The sequence below is a fragment of the Erpetoichthys calabaricus genome, chromosome 1 (genome assembly GCF_900747795.2).
Source record: "Erpetoichthys calabaricus chromosome 1, fErpCal1.3, whole genome shotgun sequence".
In the NCBI taxonomy this organism is placed as follows: domain Eukaryota; kingdom Metazoa; phylum Chordata; class Cladistia; order Polypteriformes; family Polypteridae; genus Erpetoichthys; species Erpetoichthys calabaricus.
The window spans coordinates 159,180,766-159,196,641 of NC_041394.2; the positions used below are offsets into that span (position 1 = coordinate 159,180,766).

The following is a 15,876-nucleotide window of genomic DNA, read 5'->3' on the forward strand; positions in this document are numbered from 1 at the left end:
TGAAATGAGCAACAGCAAAAGCTTCTAATTAGCAGATTTGCTTACAAGGAGCATTGCACACAAAGCAGTAGTTATTTTTTTAATAAAGAATTAACATATGTGAGGTCTTCTGGAAAAAAAACAGCAGAGGGTGATTCTGTCGTAACACTGTAAGTACCTATACATTGAAAATTAGGACAGCATGTACAATCATACATTTGAGCCTTGTGCAGAGTTATTTTGCAGAGTTATTTTGCAAAGCAATAAATAAACTAAGCATTTCATATTTTTGTGACAAATGCTTTACTTAAATAAAAGAATTACATTTTACACAGTATTGTTCTTTAGCAGACACATGTAAAGCTTAATCTGCCAGGGAACTTCATTTTCATTTTTTACTCATTTTTCGTTGTTTAAAGACTTTTAAAAAGAAAGTGATAGAAAAGAAGCAAGACTACTCCTAGCCACTCATCCACTTTTGATAATCAACTTTTTTAATGCATCAGAAAGAAGTAAAACTACACTGTGATATTTAAGACAAAACACTTGTTTTTTTCCTATACACACTATCCACTGGACAGTCTCCTTTTTAGTTTAAAAAAAATAATTAAAAAAGCACTATTTTAACAGTCCAGAACATACTGTCTGAAATTCTTCATGTTCTCTGGTTCCTCGTATGCTTTTTCCCCATCGCTCCTCTTGGCAAAAATAATCAAACAAACAAAAAATACATATTGAACTGTTCAAACCACAATATAATGCATAATTGGCAAACAACTGCAGTACTTCAATTGTGTAATTCTTGATTTTGTTCATTGATAAAAGAATATAAAAATCTTGTTCGACGTAGTTCAAGTGTATTAAAATAGATTTGTATAATACGGCACAGTTTCTCCCGGAGTTGTGGTTGACAGAATGATTAACTGATTTCGGAGAGGGACGATGTATGGTGGCCCATTGTTACTGCAACACAAAGTACTTGATATGGTCAGAGGACTCGGGCTCTTGTTCTCTACTGGATGTGCTTTATGTCACAGTACAGTATTTAGCGCCACCATAAGCTTGGCCATAATTTTTTTTTCACCACAGTACCATGCAGTATCCCCTTGTTGGTCTTTGGCTGGCTTCAATGAATTTAAGACAGATGTCTAGCTGGGAGAAAACGTATTCATTTCAGCGGTTTATTTCTTTTACTATTTGCCAAATTTCTATAAATGTTGTACATCTAAATTTAATACTTAGGACCATTTGGAAAGTTCATGGCTTTAAAAGGCAGAAAACACGGAGCACAGCAGACATGAGGGGGAAAAATGGAAGCATGATCGCTCTCTTCTGTTGTGTGATTCGGAAGGCCAGGAAGTGGAATCGAAGTTACTTGTAAAATTTTTTCTTATGTTGTTATGGTCAATAAATGTGTAATGAAAGTAATTCAAAAAAGCAAATAATTGACAACATCGACTCTTTCTTTCTCACACATAATGAACTTCTTTAGAACTGCCAGATGTACCCAACCTCCCAGTTCGCTGACATATCTGGCTGAATACCTCTAAGTTGAAATGTTATTTATATTATTAGCCTATAAAATGAGTTAATTCATTTATTATTGTCTTGAATTAGATGAATACATTAACAGATGTGCATGAAAGAATTGGGCCTGTGATGGACTGGCATCCTGACTTCTTGGGTTCTGGCCCTACACCCAGCTATGCCAGAACAATGCCCTGCTACCCACAACCCTGTAACATGGGGGTGAAAAGACTTCACCTCTGCAACTTTGTTGAAATGTTTTCTGTAAAGGTGTCTTTGCTCTTTTTACTATGACGGCAACTTGAACAGAATTAACAGCACTGTTCCCAAGTACTGTTTAAGGCAAGTTTCATTTCTACATTTACCAAATTTTGGTTTGTAAAAAATTAAGAATAATTTCTATCTGAATATGGCTTTGATTAGTTATCACATATTGGGAATGTGCTACATGTTCTACAAAGCTGAGGGTTTAAAAAACATCTTCCAATGGATGAAAGATGACAATGTCATCCTATTGTTGTAGTAGATTGAAAAAAAAATATCCATTTTTGTTGCAATACAGGATATTGAGGAGCATATGCCTGCAGCATCAAACACAAAGCAAGAACCAACTTTGGAGGGGATGCCAATCCACTGTACATACATTTACTCCTAATGGGCATCACTTAAACTAACATGGTTTGGGATATGGGTGCCAACTACAATGCCCCGAAAAAACAGTGAGCACTGGGAGAATGTGCAGATTCTACACAGCCTGTGACCTCAACGTAAATTAAACTAGGAACGCCGTAGCTGTGAGGAGGCGGCATAAAGGACTATAATCACCGTGCCCTGAGAGAAGATGCAACAGTACTCATGTCCAAACATATGTCAGCTGCCTAAGAGCAGTAGTCAGACATAGCAATGTACACAAAGAGTAATTTTACTAACTTTTACAACCAAGGGGATACTGCATGTATAAATCAAGTAATGAACAAAAAAATAACATAAACAGTAAGTCCAACACAAATACAAAAAATGAAAAAGGCCACCTCACACTTCAAGCACAGGTAGTTGTCAGGACAAGGACTGAAAGCTTGAGAGCAAGAGGCATTAAAAGTGAGTATCCAAGGGCCCAACAGCCTCAGAAGGAGCCAGCAAATCTGTTATTAGCAGGAAGACTAACACATGAAGGGAGGTTTCCAAGGGCTCGTTTTCTCCACACTATCCCAGTAAAATGGGCAGAAAGTAAGAAAAAAAAATACAGTTTCAGTAAACCGCAATTCTCAGTTTTGCAGCCCTAGTAGAACCAAAAAATAAAACAAAACTGATATATAAGCCACAGACATTGTTTGTTTTTTGCAGCATTTAGTAGATATTATTTGGAAAGTACACAATATCAATAGTAGAAACTGTATAGTACTAATATTTTACAACTATAAATGAATGTAATGACAGTACAAAGGTACTTTTTTTGGCATATTTGTCTGTACTGGCAAATGAAGTCATTTTTTTTTCCACAAGTAAAAAATATATCAAAGAGACGTAAACAAACAAATAAATAAATAAAACAAAAAACACACTTTCCAAATATTATCCACCATTCCAAATGCTGGGAAATAGTAGTATTTCTCTCACAAAATATATGTATTTAAAAAAAATACATCAAAAGCAGATAAGAAGTAAGGACCGTCCAAAATAAATTAAAATAGACAGTCTTTCAGCGATCCCTCTTCTAATACTTCAGTTTTAGTAATCAACAAGCATCAACAGGAAAATACTTCATTTTATCAATAGAAATGCAGAATTCCGTACAGTGTTATCTTTTTAAATATCTGAAGTTCTAAACTATAATACTGAAAAATTATTATTTTTTTTGTTTGAAGGCTCTTTAAGATTCATACACAATGAAAAACAATTTCTTTGACCCACTTTCACCTGAATTAATATGGCGGACAGTGTACATGTTCCTAGTCGGATATATTCTACAGAGGTCCAATTATTATTGGATTCATCTTTATATTTTTTTTATATAATTATTTTCTTTTTAAACTACCTCTACATGTATTGTAACTAGTTTGTTTCTCACTATATGCAGACCTTGTTTTCTTAACCCAAATCACCACCAGAAAACAAAATAAAAAAAACTTCCATACAGAATACTAGTTTTTTTCATTGTTTATCTATTGGCCATTTTTCTATTTTTGTCTTTTTTTAAAATCCATAAATACATTAAGGCCAAGAATTAAAAAAAAAATCTCTTAAGCACTGAAGGTGTTGGCATTACAAAATATGCATTTTTCGAGCTGCTTGTGGGATATATTTGTGCCACAGCTGCTCTCTACAAACTGCATTGGTTAGTAATTTGTTTGAAGTTAAGTTTCTATGGTATTTCAGGATATAAAAAATGTTCTTTAATCTCCAGAAGCCTTTTAAAAAGGACTGCTTCACTGTTCATTTGTTAGTTTTGGGCGAAGGCTCTGGGGTTAATGGAAGGGTCAGTTGTTATCCATTGCTGTGGGTAAGATTTTCTGAACATTGCTGGGAGCAGAGGGAGTGGGTCCCACGGTGGCAGCAGGTTTAATCCACGGGATGGTTAAGAGTGAGGTGGCTACTGTGGTGGTGGCAGTCATTGTTACTTGGATCACCTGGTCCCTTTGAATGAGTCTGATCAGCGCTTTTAGCCGTTCAAGGGAGGCCTGAGTGCCTTTCTGTCGAGCTACCAGGCTGTTTTTCAAATCCATACATTTCTGCAATAGAAACAAATACAGAAAGTAAATACACAAAGATGTGATGGAAAACAGTTGATCATAAATAACATTACAATAAAGCACAGTTAATAGAAGCAAAGCAAATGAAAGTAACAATAAACTGTCTAAGCTTTTTAGGTGATAAAGGTCTTCAACTTTTTTTTAAATGTATGTGTTCCATTTTTTGAACCAAATGTTCAGATCCTCACAGACAATCAACACTTACACTGACAGAATGGGGTACCTGGAAGAAAGTAATTCTAAATAAGATGCTTGCTGTTCAGAAACACACAGCCATCCACTTTTTGGACTAGATGACAGTTAGCTGGAACCTCTTTTCTAATTACTGGCTCTGGATGGGACTCTAAATCTCATTGCAAGGCAAAGTTCCCTACAATGTGACAATTTAGAGTCACCACTTGAACTAATGCCTATGTCACATTACACGACTTCTAGACATTGGGTATGTCAGACTTGCCTTCTGCAGTTGCTGATCTCATCACTTGACCATGTCAATTGACATTACAGAATGACTATGCAGAACAGTCGTGTTTATCCCTTTTTGTGACAGCCGATAGTTTGTCACCTGTGCTATATGAAGGGTTAACAGGTATGATGAGTTCAAGAGCAATCTCATCACTTTTTTTCCCCCATTATCTTGTGGTATGTAAAATATAAGACATCAGACAGAAAAGCTTCTGTTATATTTGTGAGGTCCAAAACACCTATGTTCCTTATTCCTTGTTGCATCATTATAGGCACTGCACTTCCAGATTAGCATTGATTGTTCGTCAGCTATCACAAACAGAGAGCCCACATCTACGACTAAAGACAAAATCACACCCTTTTGACTCTGTTGGAGTGAGTCACTAAGCATGTGACATTGTGTGGCTGACTTTACGGAAGTGCGCCACTGACTGTAAATGTGAGCTTTAACTGAAAATTGCTGGAAAAGTCATCTCATGTGATATAGCCTTAATATTCAGAATAATACCCTGAGAAAAACACACACAGAGAGGACACATAACTTCAGTACAGGCGATAATCTGAACCCAGGTCTGTAGAACTGTGACGTAGTATCACTAAACCCTGTACCATCCTGGGATGTAATTATGACATTCTTTTTGCACATTTGATTAAAAACTCTGAATAAAAACACATTGCATGGTTTATACTGGAGACTTGATGTTTTTTGTCAGTTTTAAATTGAAATACAAATAATTTTTCTCATGCTGCACTATTTGAACATCTGAGCGGTTCTAACAGTTCAGCAAGTCATCCCTCAAAGACCTGAAGAAAACCGCTAGTTACTGTATATCTGTTGTTTTTGTTATGTCTCAATTATATGTTTTTATGACTGATTAGATTCTACTCTATCTGCGGCCATCAAAATAGCTGGAGCTCCACTCTGCTGTTCACAATTAACTTTGGTGCCATCCATCCATCCATCCTCTTCCGCTTATCCGAGGTCGGGTCGTGGGGGCAGCAGCAGCTTGAGCAGAAATGCCCAGACTTCCCTCTCCCCGGCCACATCTTCTAGCTCTTCCGGGAGAATCCCGAGGCGTTCCCAGGCCAGCCGGGAGACATAGTCCCTCCAGCGTGTCCTGGGTCTTCCCTGGGGCCTCCTCCCAGTTGGACATGCCCGGAACACCTCACCAGGGAGGTGTCCAGGAGGCATCCTGATCAGATGCCCGAGCCACCTCATCTGACTCCTCTCGATGTGGAGGAGCAGTGGCTCTACTCTGAGCTCCTCCCAGATGACTGAGCTTCTCACCCCGTCTTTAACACTAGAATTACCAGAGCCTACGAAAAAACTCGTAGATCCGGCCCACCTTAAATCACTTCTTAAAACCTTTCTCACCTCTCCGCCAGCGTCTTTTGTCATCTAAATGTACTGATAAAGACAAGCTGCCAGCAGCCGGCTATTCCATCCCCCCAACGACTTAGAACGTAAACAGGCTTTTCCCAGCTAATGCCTTGATTGATTATCTGGGAGTGAAGTGGAGTTTTAGAGTAGAAATAATAAGATTGTTATTTGGAACACACGCATTTCATATGTGTTGCATTTCTACAGTAATCTGTGTAAACACATTGTTAAAACAGAAACGGTTTACAATATTCTAGTAGCAAATGACAAAATGTAGGCATAAACTATATAATGTATGAAGCCTGAAGTCCAAATATCAAAGAAACACTTTCACAAAAGGTACAAAAAAAAAGCCACCGCCAAAAAAACCTATCTTAGTGTGAGACATTGACATGACTTAACTATCACTGCTTCCGTGGCGTAACAGTATCAGTCGCTGACTGGGAATCAGAAGATCATGAGTTTGATCCTGCACAACTCCCATTTGAGAAGTGTTCTTATTTTCACTATTTTAGAATAAAATGATACATTTGATTTCAGTCTGTAACAGCCGGTGTAATTTATGATATTTGTAAAGGTTAGCTTTATTTTTTAAAATTCACTTTTCATTGTCTCAGTCGCGTTCAGGATCCATCCCTACCGCCCCCCACCTGACACTGCTCTTTTTACATAAAGACGCGCTATAGTTCTGCAGTGTATCACGATACATACGACCGTGTGTTTTTTCCCCCCAGTATTGCCAGTCCCCACGTGTTGCTGTATGCTGTTTCTTTTGTACTCCAGGACATGCAGAGGAAAGCATAGTAAAGAGCAGTAACTTCAGCGCTATATGCAATCATCAGACACTCCCCATCTGATGCTGTTTTCACATAAAGACGCGCTAAAGCTCTGCAGTGTACTTGTGACTGCATTGTCGTACCAATGCTTGCGAACTGAAGTGTCTGCATGCACTTTTCGTGGCATTATACGTGTATTTTTGAGCATGCCCATGTAGCTCAAACACAGGAACATATGTTGATGTAAAAGTATAACAAAACAAGTGCACTTTTATTCAAGACTATAACCGAAGAAAAAAGAAAGCAAGTTACAGTAGGTGGAATGCTAAGAACTGCTGATTTTCATTCTGTGCTATATAACTGTTAACATTTGAATCTGATGATTGCATATAGCGCTGTCTGATTTAGTGTGCGCAAGAACATGCAGGTGGCCAGTTGCTGAGTGCTACAACGCACATTTTAAAAAAAGAAAGAGACAAATATATGTGACGTTTTGAAGAAATCATTTTATGACGCGAATAGTACCAATCAGAAAACATCGTCGAAGTAATGCAATATTATTTGAAAACGAACAGCGTCAGGTTGGGTGTGAAGTTATACTGGCGCTGTTTGAGTCAGATCAAAAGCTGAATAAGCTGAAAAAGCTCCTGTTCTGACTCTAAGTAAAAAAGCATGAATTAATCAACAGAAATAACCGCGATTGACATTTTAAAGTTAACGATTTACAGTGCATACCAATTTATAAATTCAATGTCCGTTTGAGGAAAAAAAAAACACTTTCTTCAAAGCTGGGAATCGAACTCGTGTCTCTGTGGCACAGTAAGGCAGTGGTGCTCCAAGGCAGCAAACCGTCCTTATAACTTATTTTTTCAAGATCCATAACACACAGACAGACAGAGCACTGCGTAATACAGAGACAGACAGGCAGAGATATACAAATAAACAGGGAAGGCACATGTACTGAAAGAAAAAAAAAATCAACATGTGCGTTGTTTCTGCAGCACTGAATAAGCTCACCCGCTCTAACATCACCCCTCCCCCGATCTGACTCTCTAAGTAACAGCGCAAGTACAGACACAAATCAAGTGCATGTGTGTACTGTATAATATTAACAAAAAGAGCAGCTTACTACTGAAAACGGCAAATATAGGAGTGAGTGGGTATCGAACCAGGACTCTTGATTACACTTGGTTTGCGTCTGTACTTGGGACTCCAAAAAGGGTGGGTACTCCAAACTGCTGTTCAGTGCATACGTACAAACAACAGTTAGGACCTGTCCCCCGACCCGAAGGTGGAGGGAGGCTACCCTCTCGTCCACCGGGGTAAACCCCAATGTACAGGCTCCAAGTCGGGGGGCAATAAGTATGGACACACCCGCTCGGCGCCTCTCACCGGGGGCAACTCCAAAGTGGTAGAGAGTCCAGGACCTCTCAAGGAGATTGGTTCCAGAGTCGTAAGCCTGACTATATCTAGCTGGAACATCTTGACCTCGCGCACTAGCTCAGGCTCCTTCCCCTTCAGAGAGGTGACATTCCACGTCCCAACAGCCAGCTGCTGTAGCCAAGGATCGGACCACCAAGGTTCCCACCTTCGGTCACCACCCAACTCACACTGCACCCGACCTCCTTGGCCCCTCCCATAGGATGGTGAGCCCATGGGAAGGGGGACCCATGTTGCCTCTTCGGGCTGTGCCCGGCCGAGTCCCATGGGTGCAAGCCCGGCCACCAGGCGCTCGCCATCGAGCCCCACCTCCAGGCCTGGCTCCAGAGGGGGGCCCTGGTGACCCGTGTCCAGGCAAAGGAAAACGCCGTCCAAATTTTTTTATTCATCATAGAAGGTCTGCTGAACCACACTTTGTCTCATCCCTCACCTAGGACCAGTTTGCCTTGGGTGGCCCAACCAGGGGCATAAAGCCCCCGGACAACAGAGCTCCTAGGATCATTAGGACACGCAAACCCCTCCACCACGATAAGGTGGTGGTTCTTTATAATCCACTGCACTATTGGCTACTGGCTGTTTAGCATCAATAAATGCATGAGCATTATTTTCTGAAAGTCTCAATTCTGCCAACATAATTTGTTAATATTTATTTAGGGCAGGCATGTCAAACTCACTACCATTGGTGGGCCGCTTCGACTGCCATACGTGCGTCAGCAGGCCGCACTGTAACATACTGAAAACTTTAAAAAATGTAATACTTAAAGTTTAAAGAAAAGCAATTTATTTCCATACAATCTCCGTACAACACCGTACAATTAAGAGTCTTAGCCTCTTAGCTAGGTCCTTATATTATTATAATATATTCATTATATTATATTCATTGCTTATATAGGAGTCTTACAGTGTCTTGAGCGATGTGGGGTTTTTGGTAGCTTTCATTAACGAAAACAATTGCTCATAAAGGTAAATGCTTCCGAACACAGACAGTACTCTTGATGCCAACTTATGGATCTGCACATAAGAGGGTGGCAGGTAAGCATACAAGCCTGGCACACCAACTTCGTTGTATTTTGCCTTCAGAGTAGAATCTGACTGCAGTTCAATCAATTCTCAGGCACCTATTCTCAGGCGCATTCTCAACATTGTAAGAGTATGGTGACGTAAGCAGCGCAAAGTCCTGTTCGTGTGAACTGAAATTACGTAAACGCTCACTGAATTCATTGCTTAGTTATTCAAGTTGGAAAACAAATCCTCCAAAAATCAAATTTTACTTTACTAAGTTTACTTCAAAGTTTGTATTGTAAAATAAGCCAATATGCAAAAAGCCCCCTGACCTACACTAATTTTACAAACTCAAAATCACAAAAATTTGTTAATAAACAACTCACCAACTTCTCGCGTCCACTTCAGATCTTCAGCTGTACTCTGCACTAACTGTTCGTTACAATACTAGTACAAAATTACATAACACTAGAGCAAAAAAAACGTGAAAATATACAAGCTATTACTACTCGTGATGGTCAGTTCTGCCCAGTGGCCAGTCTCAGCAGCCCAGCCAGTAGTGTAGCCTGCCAGGGGCAGCTCTAGGCTCGTGGCGGCCCTGGGCAGAGAAAGAATCGGTGGCCCCTTCGCCCGCCAATGTCAATATGGTATCTTATGCACGGCGGATGGCCATGTCCGTTGCGGACACTGCATAACCGCCTCGTGCTCATGACACGTTTCTATATGTGCATGTCCGTAACTTGAAAACCAAGTGGCGGCCCATGATATTCTCATTATGGCAGAACATTATAATACTACATATAGCTTACTGCTCTGACTCGAGCGATATTAGTAAATACAGCGTATTAATTAACAAGAAACACAATGTTTTTCGGCCACATTGCCGTCAGCTGTGTCATTATTTTCTTTTTCTGTTTTATATTCAATATATATTGGCGTGGTGGCCCTGTGCAGGTACACTGTTTGCACATGCCTAAGGCCGCCCCTGCTGCCAGGCTGCTGCAGCCTAGCACTTCAGTTGCGACATCGCAGCTCATTAACTTTGGACAAGGCTCATGGCTATACTAGCAGATGACGTTTCCAGTACCGTAATGCCATGGGAAAACGCGCTTTTGTCAGAAGGCAGAAGTAAGAAAAGTCAATAAGTAACGCCGAATATGCAGAATGATTCAATCACAAATGATAGTAATCATTTTGTACAAGTTTAGTGCTAACTAGAATCTGTTGTGCGGGCCGCACAGATTTCTGTTGCGGCCCGAGGGCCGCGTGTTTGACATGCCTGATTTAGGGAGAACATGCCCCACCATCAAGCTAAATTCAGATTCTAGTCACTGTAATTTTAATTTTGACAAATATTTTTCTCTAAATAAATATTATGATCCAGCCATACCACATGCACTTCAGAAGGAGTCATCCATCTGAACCTAAGCATGTTTGGGCCCGGACAGTACTTGGATGGGAGACCATCTAGGGAAATCTGAGGCTGCTGCTAGAAGACATGTGAGGCCAGCAATGGACGCTTACCCTGTGGTTTGAATGTGGATCCCAATGCCTCAGTGTAGTGATGGCACTGTCTTGCAAAAATATAAAATGGAGGTCTCTTTATAAAGAGCAGGGTATATCCAGATGTCCCACGATAGCCTGGTCATTCTGGCCCCCTAATCATCCCCTGTCTCTAGCTGGCTATCAATATTAATTCTTCACCTATACCTGTGCTCATGTGTGGTGAGCTTACTGGTGCAAAAATAGCTGTCGTCGAATCATCAAGGTGGCTGCTACACAGTAGTGGTGGTTGAAGTGGCTCCCCACTCACTATGAAAAGTGCTGTATAAATTAATTAAATAAATGAATGAACCAAGCGAGTAACTACAGCTATAGATTCAGGAGGTGATGAGCTTAGTGTAGATCAGGAAGAGTTTACGTGAACATAGTGTTTTATGGAGTAAATGAGTAACAATTTTGCTGAATGTCCAGTATCTGTGGTGTGAGCAACATATGACTGATGAAACCTACTTAGTGTTGTTTTATATCTGCCATCAGTTCCCCAAAGTGGTTCCTCTAGTTAAGTAAAAGAAATACACTAATATACTTTGTTTTATGAACAAGAACATTTTGTCTGCTGTGTCAGACAAGTGAGACTGTTGAATGTCTTACTGGTCTGACTGGACATTGGGAGGAAGGAAAAAGTGGTTGTGCTGACTATCCACAATGTTTCCACTTGCATTTTAAGGTTAAGTGTTAGTTCTAGATGACGACTGCCATCACTTCTGCTCCTACTAGGCTGTTCTGGTCCCCGAGCTATTAAGACACTCCAGCCTGGAAGTTTCATGCATTTGACCATCGACTGCTTAAGAGAACATTATATTAAGACTCAAAGTGTTTCATCTATGAAAATGGATATTTTCATCCCCATTTTGTTTTCCATATTTTTTTGTCTCCTAGCCTTTATTACCCAGGGATTCCAGGCAGGGACATCAAATCTCATTCACGTTTCTGTATACGTGATTTCATAGCTATTAGACACAAATTAACTTTTGGATCTCTCCCTACTTCCCAACACCCAAAAATATGATGTATGGCAATGAAATATACCCATTCATAGGCTGTTGACCCCCCCCAAAGATTTAACTAAGCAGAGAAGCAAAGCACCTATTCCTTTGCGTTGCCTGCTACTCAAAGAGGCTCACCTATAGGCAATCACTGTAATGAGAACTACAACCCCTAGTAATTGCTAATTGTAGAAAAAAAACAACATCAGAAGATGCCTGCAGTCGCGCCTTCACTTGGTGCTACATTATAATGTATGAAAACCTGTAGCTGAATGCCTTTGTCCTCCCACAAATGCCGACTGAATAATGCTGGCAATGACCCGCATATATAATCTCTGTGTGACATGTGCTCAGTATGACAGCAAAATTAAGAAAAGTAATAATTGTCTTCCCAGTGGGGTTTCCTCACATCTGCAATGTCTGCTGTTTAGTTATTATACACATTAGTACCTCCTGTCTTATGATGATTCTTTGTTCTTCCTGTGAATCCCTCAGGTCTTCATCCCCAATAAGGATAAAACAAGGCCTTACACAGGTCAGAAATCTGATTGTACAAACAGTCTTAGCATAAACATATTTGCTTCAGTGATTTGTGCATCCACATTTTTTACAACAAATTTAATAATGATACTCTGTATGCATGATAAATTGCAGGAGCACTTACATAAACTATTCTATCAGTTCACAAAAGGGAGAAATTTAGTAAAAAAAACACAAAATAAAAACTATATATATATATATATATATAAAACATATCCAGACATCCATGTTTTTTCTTAACTCACTTTTCTAGTATAGGGTCATGGGAAGCAACAGCCCATTCTTATTAGACAAATTAGACCTTTTTCTGGAGTGCTGTGTACAGTTTTAGTCTCTAGGCTACAAAAAAGGCATAGAAGTGCTAGAAAGAGTGCAGAGAAGAGAGACTAGGCTGATTCCAAGGCTACTGGGGATTAGTTATAAGAAAAATATTAAAGAGCTGAGCCTTTTCAGTTTAAGCAAAAGGAGGTAAAGATGAGACATGATTGAAGTGTTTACAACTATAAAGGGAATTAGTATAGCAAATCGAGACTGTTACTTTAAAATGAGTTAAACAAGAAAAACAGACACACAGTTGGAAACTTATCAAGGGTAAATTATGCACAAATATTAGGAAGTTTTTCTTCAGACAGAGAACTATAGATACATAGAATAAGTTACCAAGTAGTATGGTCGACAGTAGAACATCAGGGAGTTTCAAAACTCGACAATGTTATTTTGGAAGAATTAAGTGGATAGTACTGGTGAGCTTCATTGGGCTAAATGACCTATTCCTGTTTAGAATGTCCTAATGTACAATGCAAAAATCAAATTGCTTGGCCACCAGTCCATCATAGGATACATTCGTGCACATCAACACTTTTATATCAGGCCAAGTTACAGTATCCATCCTAACTTGAAAGATTTTTGGTTGTTGGGGAGAACTCCAAGGGCACAATGATAATGCAAACTCCAATCTGATTGTAAACAGCAGCAAGGCAGCACTAATCATTATGCTACCATTCATATTCCACCAAATCAAAGAAAAAACCCCAAAAAAACTATACAGTTAGAAATAAAACTCATCACCAGGAATAATTTTGGAATATTACGCTAAATGGAGATAACATTCATGAGAATTAAAACTGTGATTTGCTTTTATAATTGTATATGTTTGGATCAATAAAATATCTATCTATCTATCTATCTATCTATCTATCTATCTATCTATCTATCTATCTATCTATCTATCTATCTATCTATCTATCTAAAGATGGATGCTTTCACCTTTTTCTCATTAATTTTTCAGACTTGCTTATTACAGTCCAATATTGTGGAAGGCTGGAATGTCTCCTAGCAACAAAAGTTATAAAGGCAAGAACCAGACATGAACAGGTGATAAGCACATTCTTCCAACATTCACATGGATGTTTTCCGCATACTTTGGTTAAAGACGTGTGAGACAGGCTGACTGCTGGCCATGTATGAGCACGTTTGAGTGTGTTTTGAGGATGCCCTGACTCGGTGTGCACGTTATGCTAACAGAATGCGGTTCACAACCCTTAACGCATAATGAACTATCATTGTGATTTGCACAAATAGTCTTCTGCCATTTTTTCTCTTTGAAACTGAACACCATCCACTCTTGCAATGTTTGCAGTCTGAAATGCACTAATAGCTTTCAGACTGTCAACAACGATATTGGTATTACAAATATTTGGGGTAAGCATATCTTTATCCTGACTTTATTATAAAAATGTAGGCATTAGGTGAAAAGATATTTTATGTCTCACAAAAACTGTTTAAATTTGCTCTTACTGTGAGTGAGTTGCTCAACTGACGATCCTGCTCCTCTAGTTGTTTGTACTCAATCTTCAGTTCACTGCTTCTCTTCAGCAATTTCCTTTTCTCCTCCTCTTTTGCTGTAAAAAAAAGTTCAAACTCAAATTTATTTAACTGTGTCTCACAAGACAGAAATGTCGCTCTTCGCTGAAATAATGTCAAACCATAAATAAAATAAATTAAACAAAACACAATGAGAAAAGAGTGGTTATAGGAAGAAAGAAATGCATGAAAGGAATTGACAGAATAAAGATAACACTGTCTTAGTAGGTCAGTCTGCACAAAGTTGTCCCTTTTTGTAATGTATTTTTGCACAAACACTTCTGCACTTGCACTTCCATATACTAGAAAAACACTCTTGCTCCTCAATGTCTTTGCCAATCACTCACTCGGTCTCTCTCCCTTCCTACAAATTCAAGCTTCTTGCTTCTTCTTGTCAGTAAGTATTCACTCATCTCACCTACCAACTTTAAGCTAATTGCAATTCCAGGGTCAGGGCCAGTCTTATAAAGCAATCATCCATGATTCCTTTTACTCTTGCACTCCTGAGCACTGATTAGGGTCTCTTATCTTCCATATAACCACCAAGATGACCCTGAAAATGATCTACACTCTAGTCTACTCTGCTTATTTATGAGCTAAAATGCACATAAAGAAATAGGGGAAAAGCATTTAACCTGAACAGATGCTTCTTTGATCAAAACACTGAAAATGACACCTTTAAAGAGTTGGCAAAACTAATGACTGCATCACATCTTCACTGTATTCCATCAAAATCAAGAATACTGAATACAGTATTTACTAATTATTATTATTATTAGTAATATTATCAGAATCTCAGATATACTTCTGCATAAAAGTGTTTAGCATAGAATGTTTGTTTATGGTTGTACTTCTGTATTTTTATTCAATAATTTTGTTTTAATCCCATAGTGCTCTGCAATATAAATGATGACTGTCCTATTTGAAAGTTTGCTGAACTGAATCTACTTTAGACTTTATTAATGAATTCTTCAGCATGGAAACACTGTAACAAATGCCTCCTAAACTGGATTCTTGTATTAGTCACATGCAGTAAGCATGATCACATTATGCAGGGTTTCGGTTACAGTCTCTGATCTCCCAAACAGATTTAACAGTTCCTCCTAATTTTAACAAGTAAAATATAGCAGTGACAAATTACTACTTTCCCTATCTTAGCATTGCAGCTGGTTAGGATTCCAGGAAGTGCTTTGATAATATGTACTGCATAAACTCATTAGATTGGCTGTTCTTTGAAAGAATAAAATTAGAAATGAAATGACTCTTTTTTTATAATGTATTCTAAGAGCTGCAGAGATTGTGGAATTTTTGTACAGAATACAATGAATTTTGAAAATATGGGTGTCTGTCTTATAAAACTGAACAACTACATGTGCCTTTTGGGTGGTAATTTGCAATAATTATAAAAGTAATGGGACCTTTGTGCTGTTCATGAGCTGAAAGAATTTCACTGTATTACTGGATATGGCCTGGTGGGTACATGTTGTGTGCCATTGCCTTACAAACTAATTATAAATTAACATCTGGGTTTACACTAGTACACAGACACTGATAGTCAGGAGAACTAAAATTCAACAAAAAGGAGACAAAAATAAGCTCCTGTT

The 15,876-nt window shown here is 38.8% G+C and overlaps 1 protein-coding gene across 4 annotated transcripts in view; it reads right to left on the reverse strand.

Annotated features, from left to right (window-relative positions):
• Positions 1–2,698: 2,698 nt before the first annotated feature.
• phf21b (PHD finger protein 21B) overlaps positions 2,699–15,876 on the reverse strand; it is a 175,643-nt gene continuing 162,465 nt past the window's right edge. For all 4 annotated transcript variants that reach the window (XM_051920425.1, XM_051920421.1, XM_051920424.1 and 1 more), the window contains 2 exons: positions 14,207–14,310; positions 2,699–4,235 (listed from right to left, as the gene is read on the reverse strand). In XM_051920425.1, the coding sequence (XP_051776385.1) occupies positions 3,984–4,235; positions 14,207–14,310 (356 nt within the window). In that variant the 3' untranslated portion in view covers positions 2,699–3,983. The remainder of the gene's footprint in view (positions 4,236–14,206; positions 14,311–15,876) is intronic.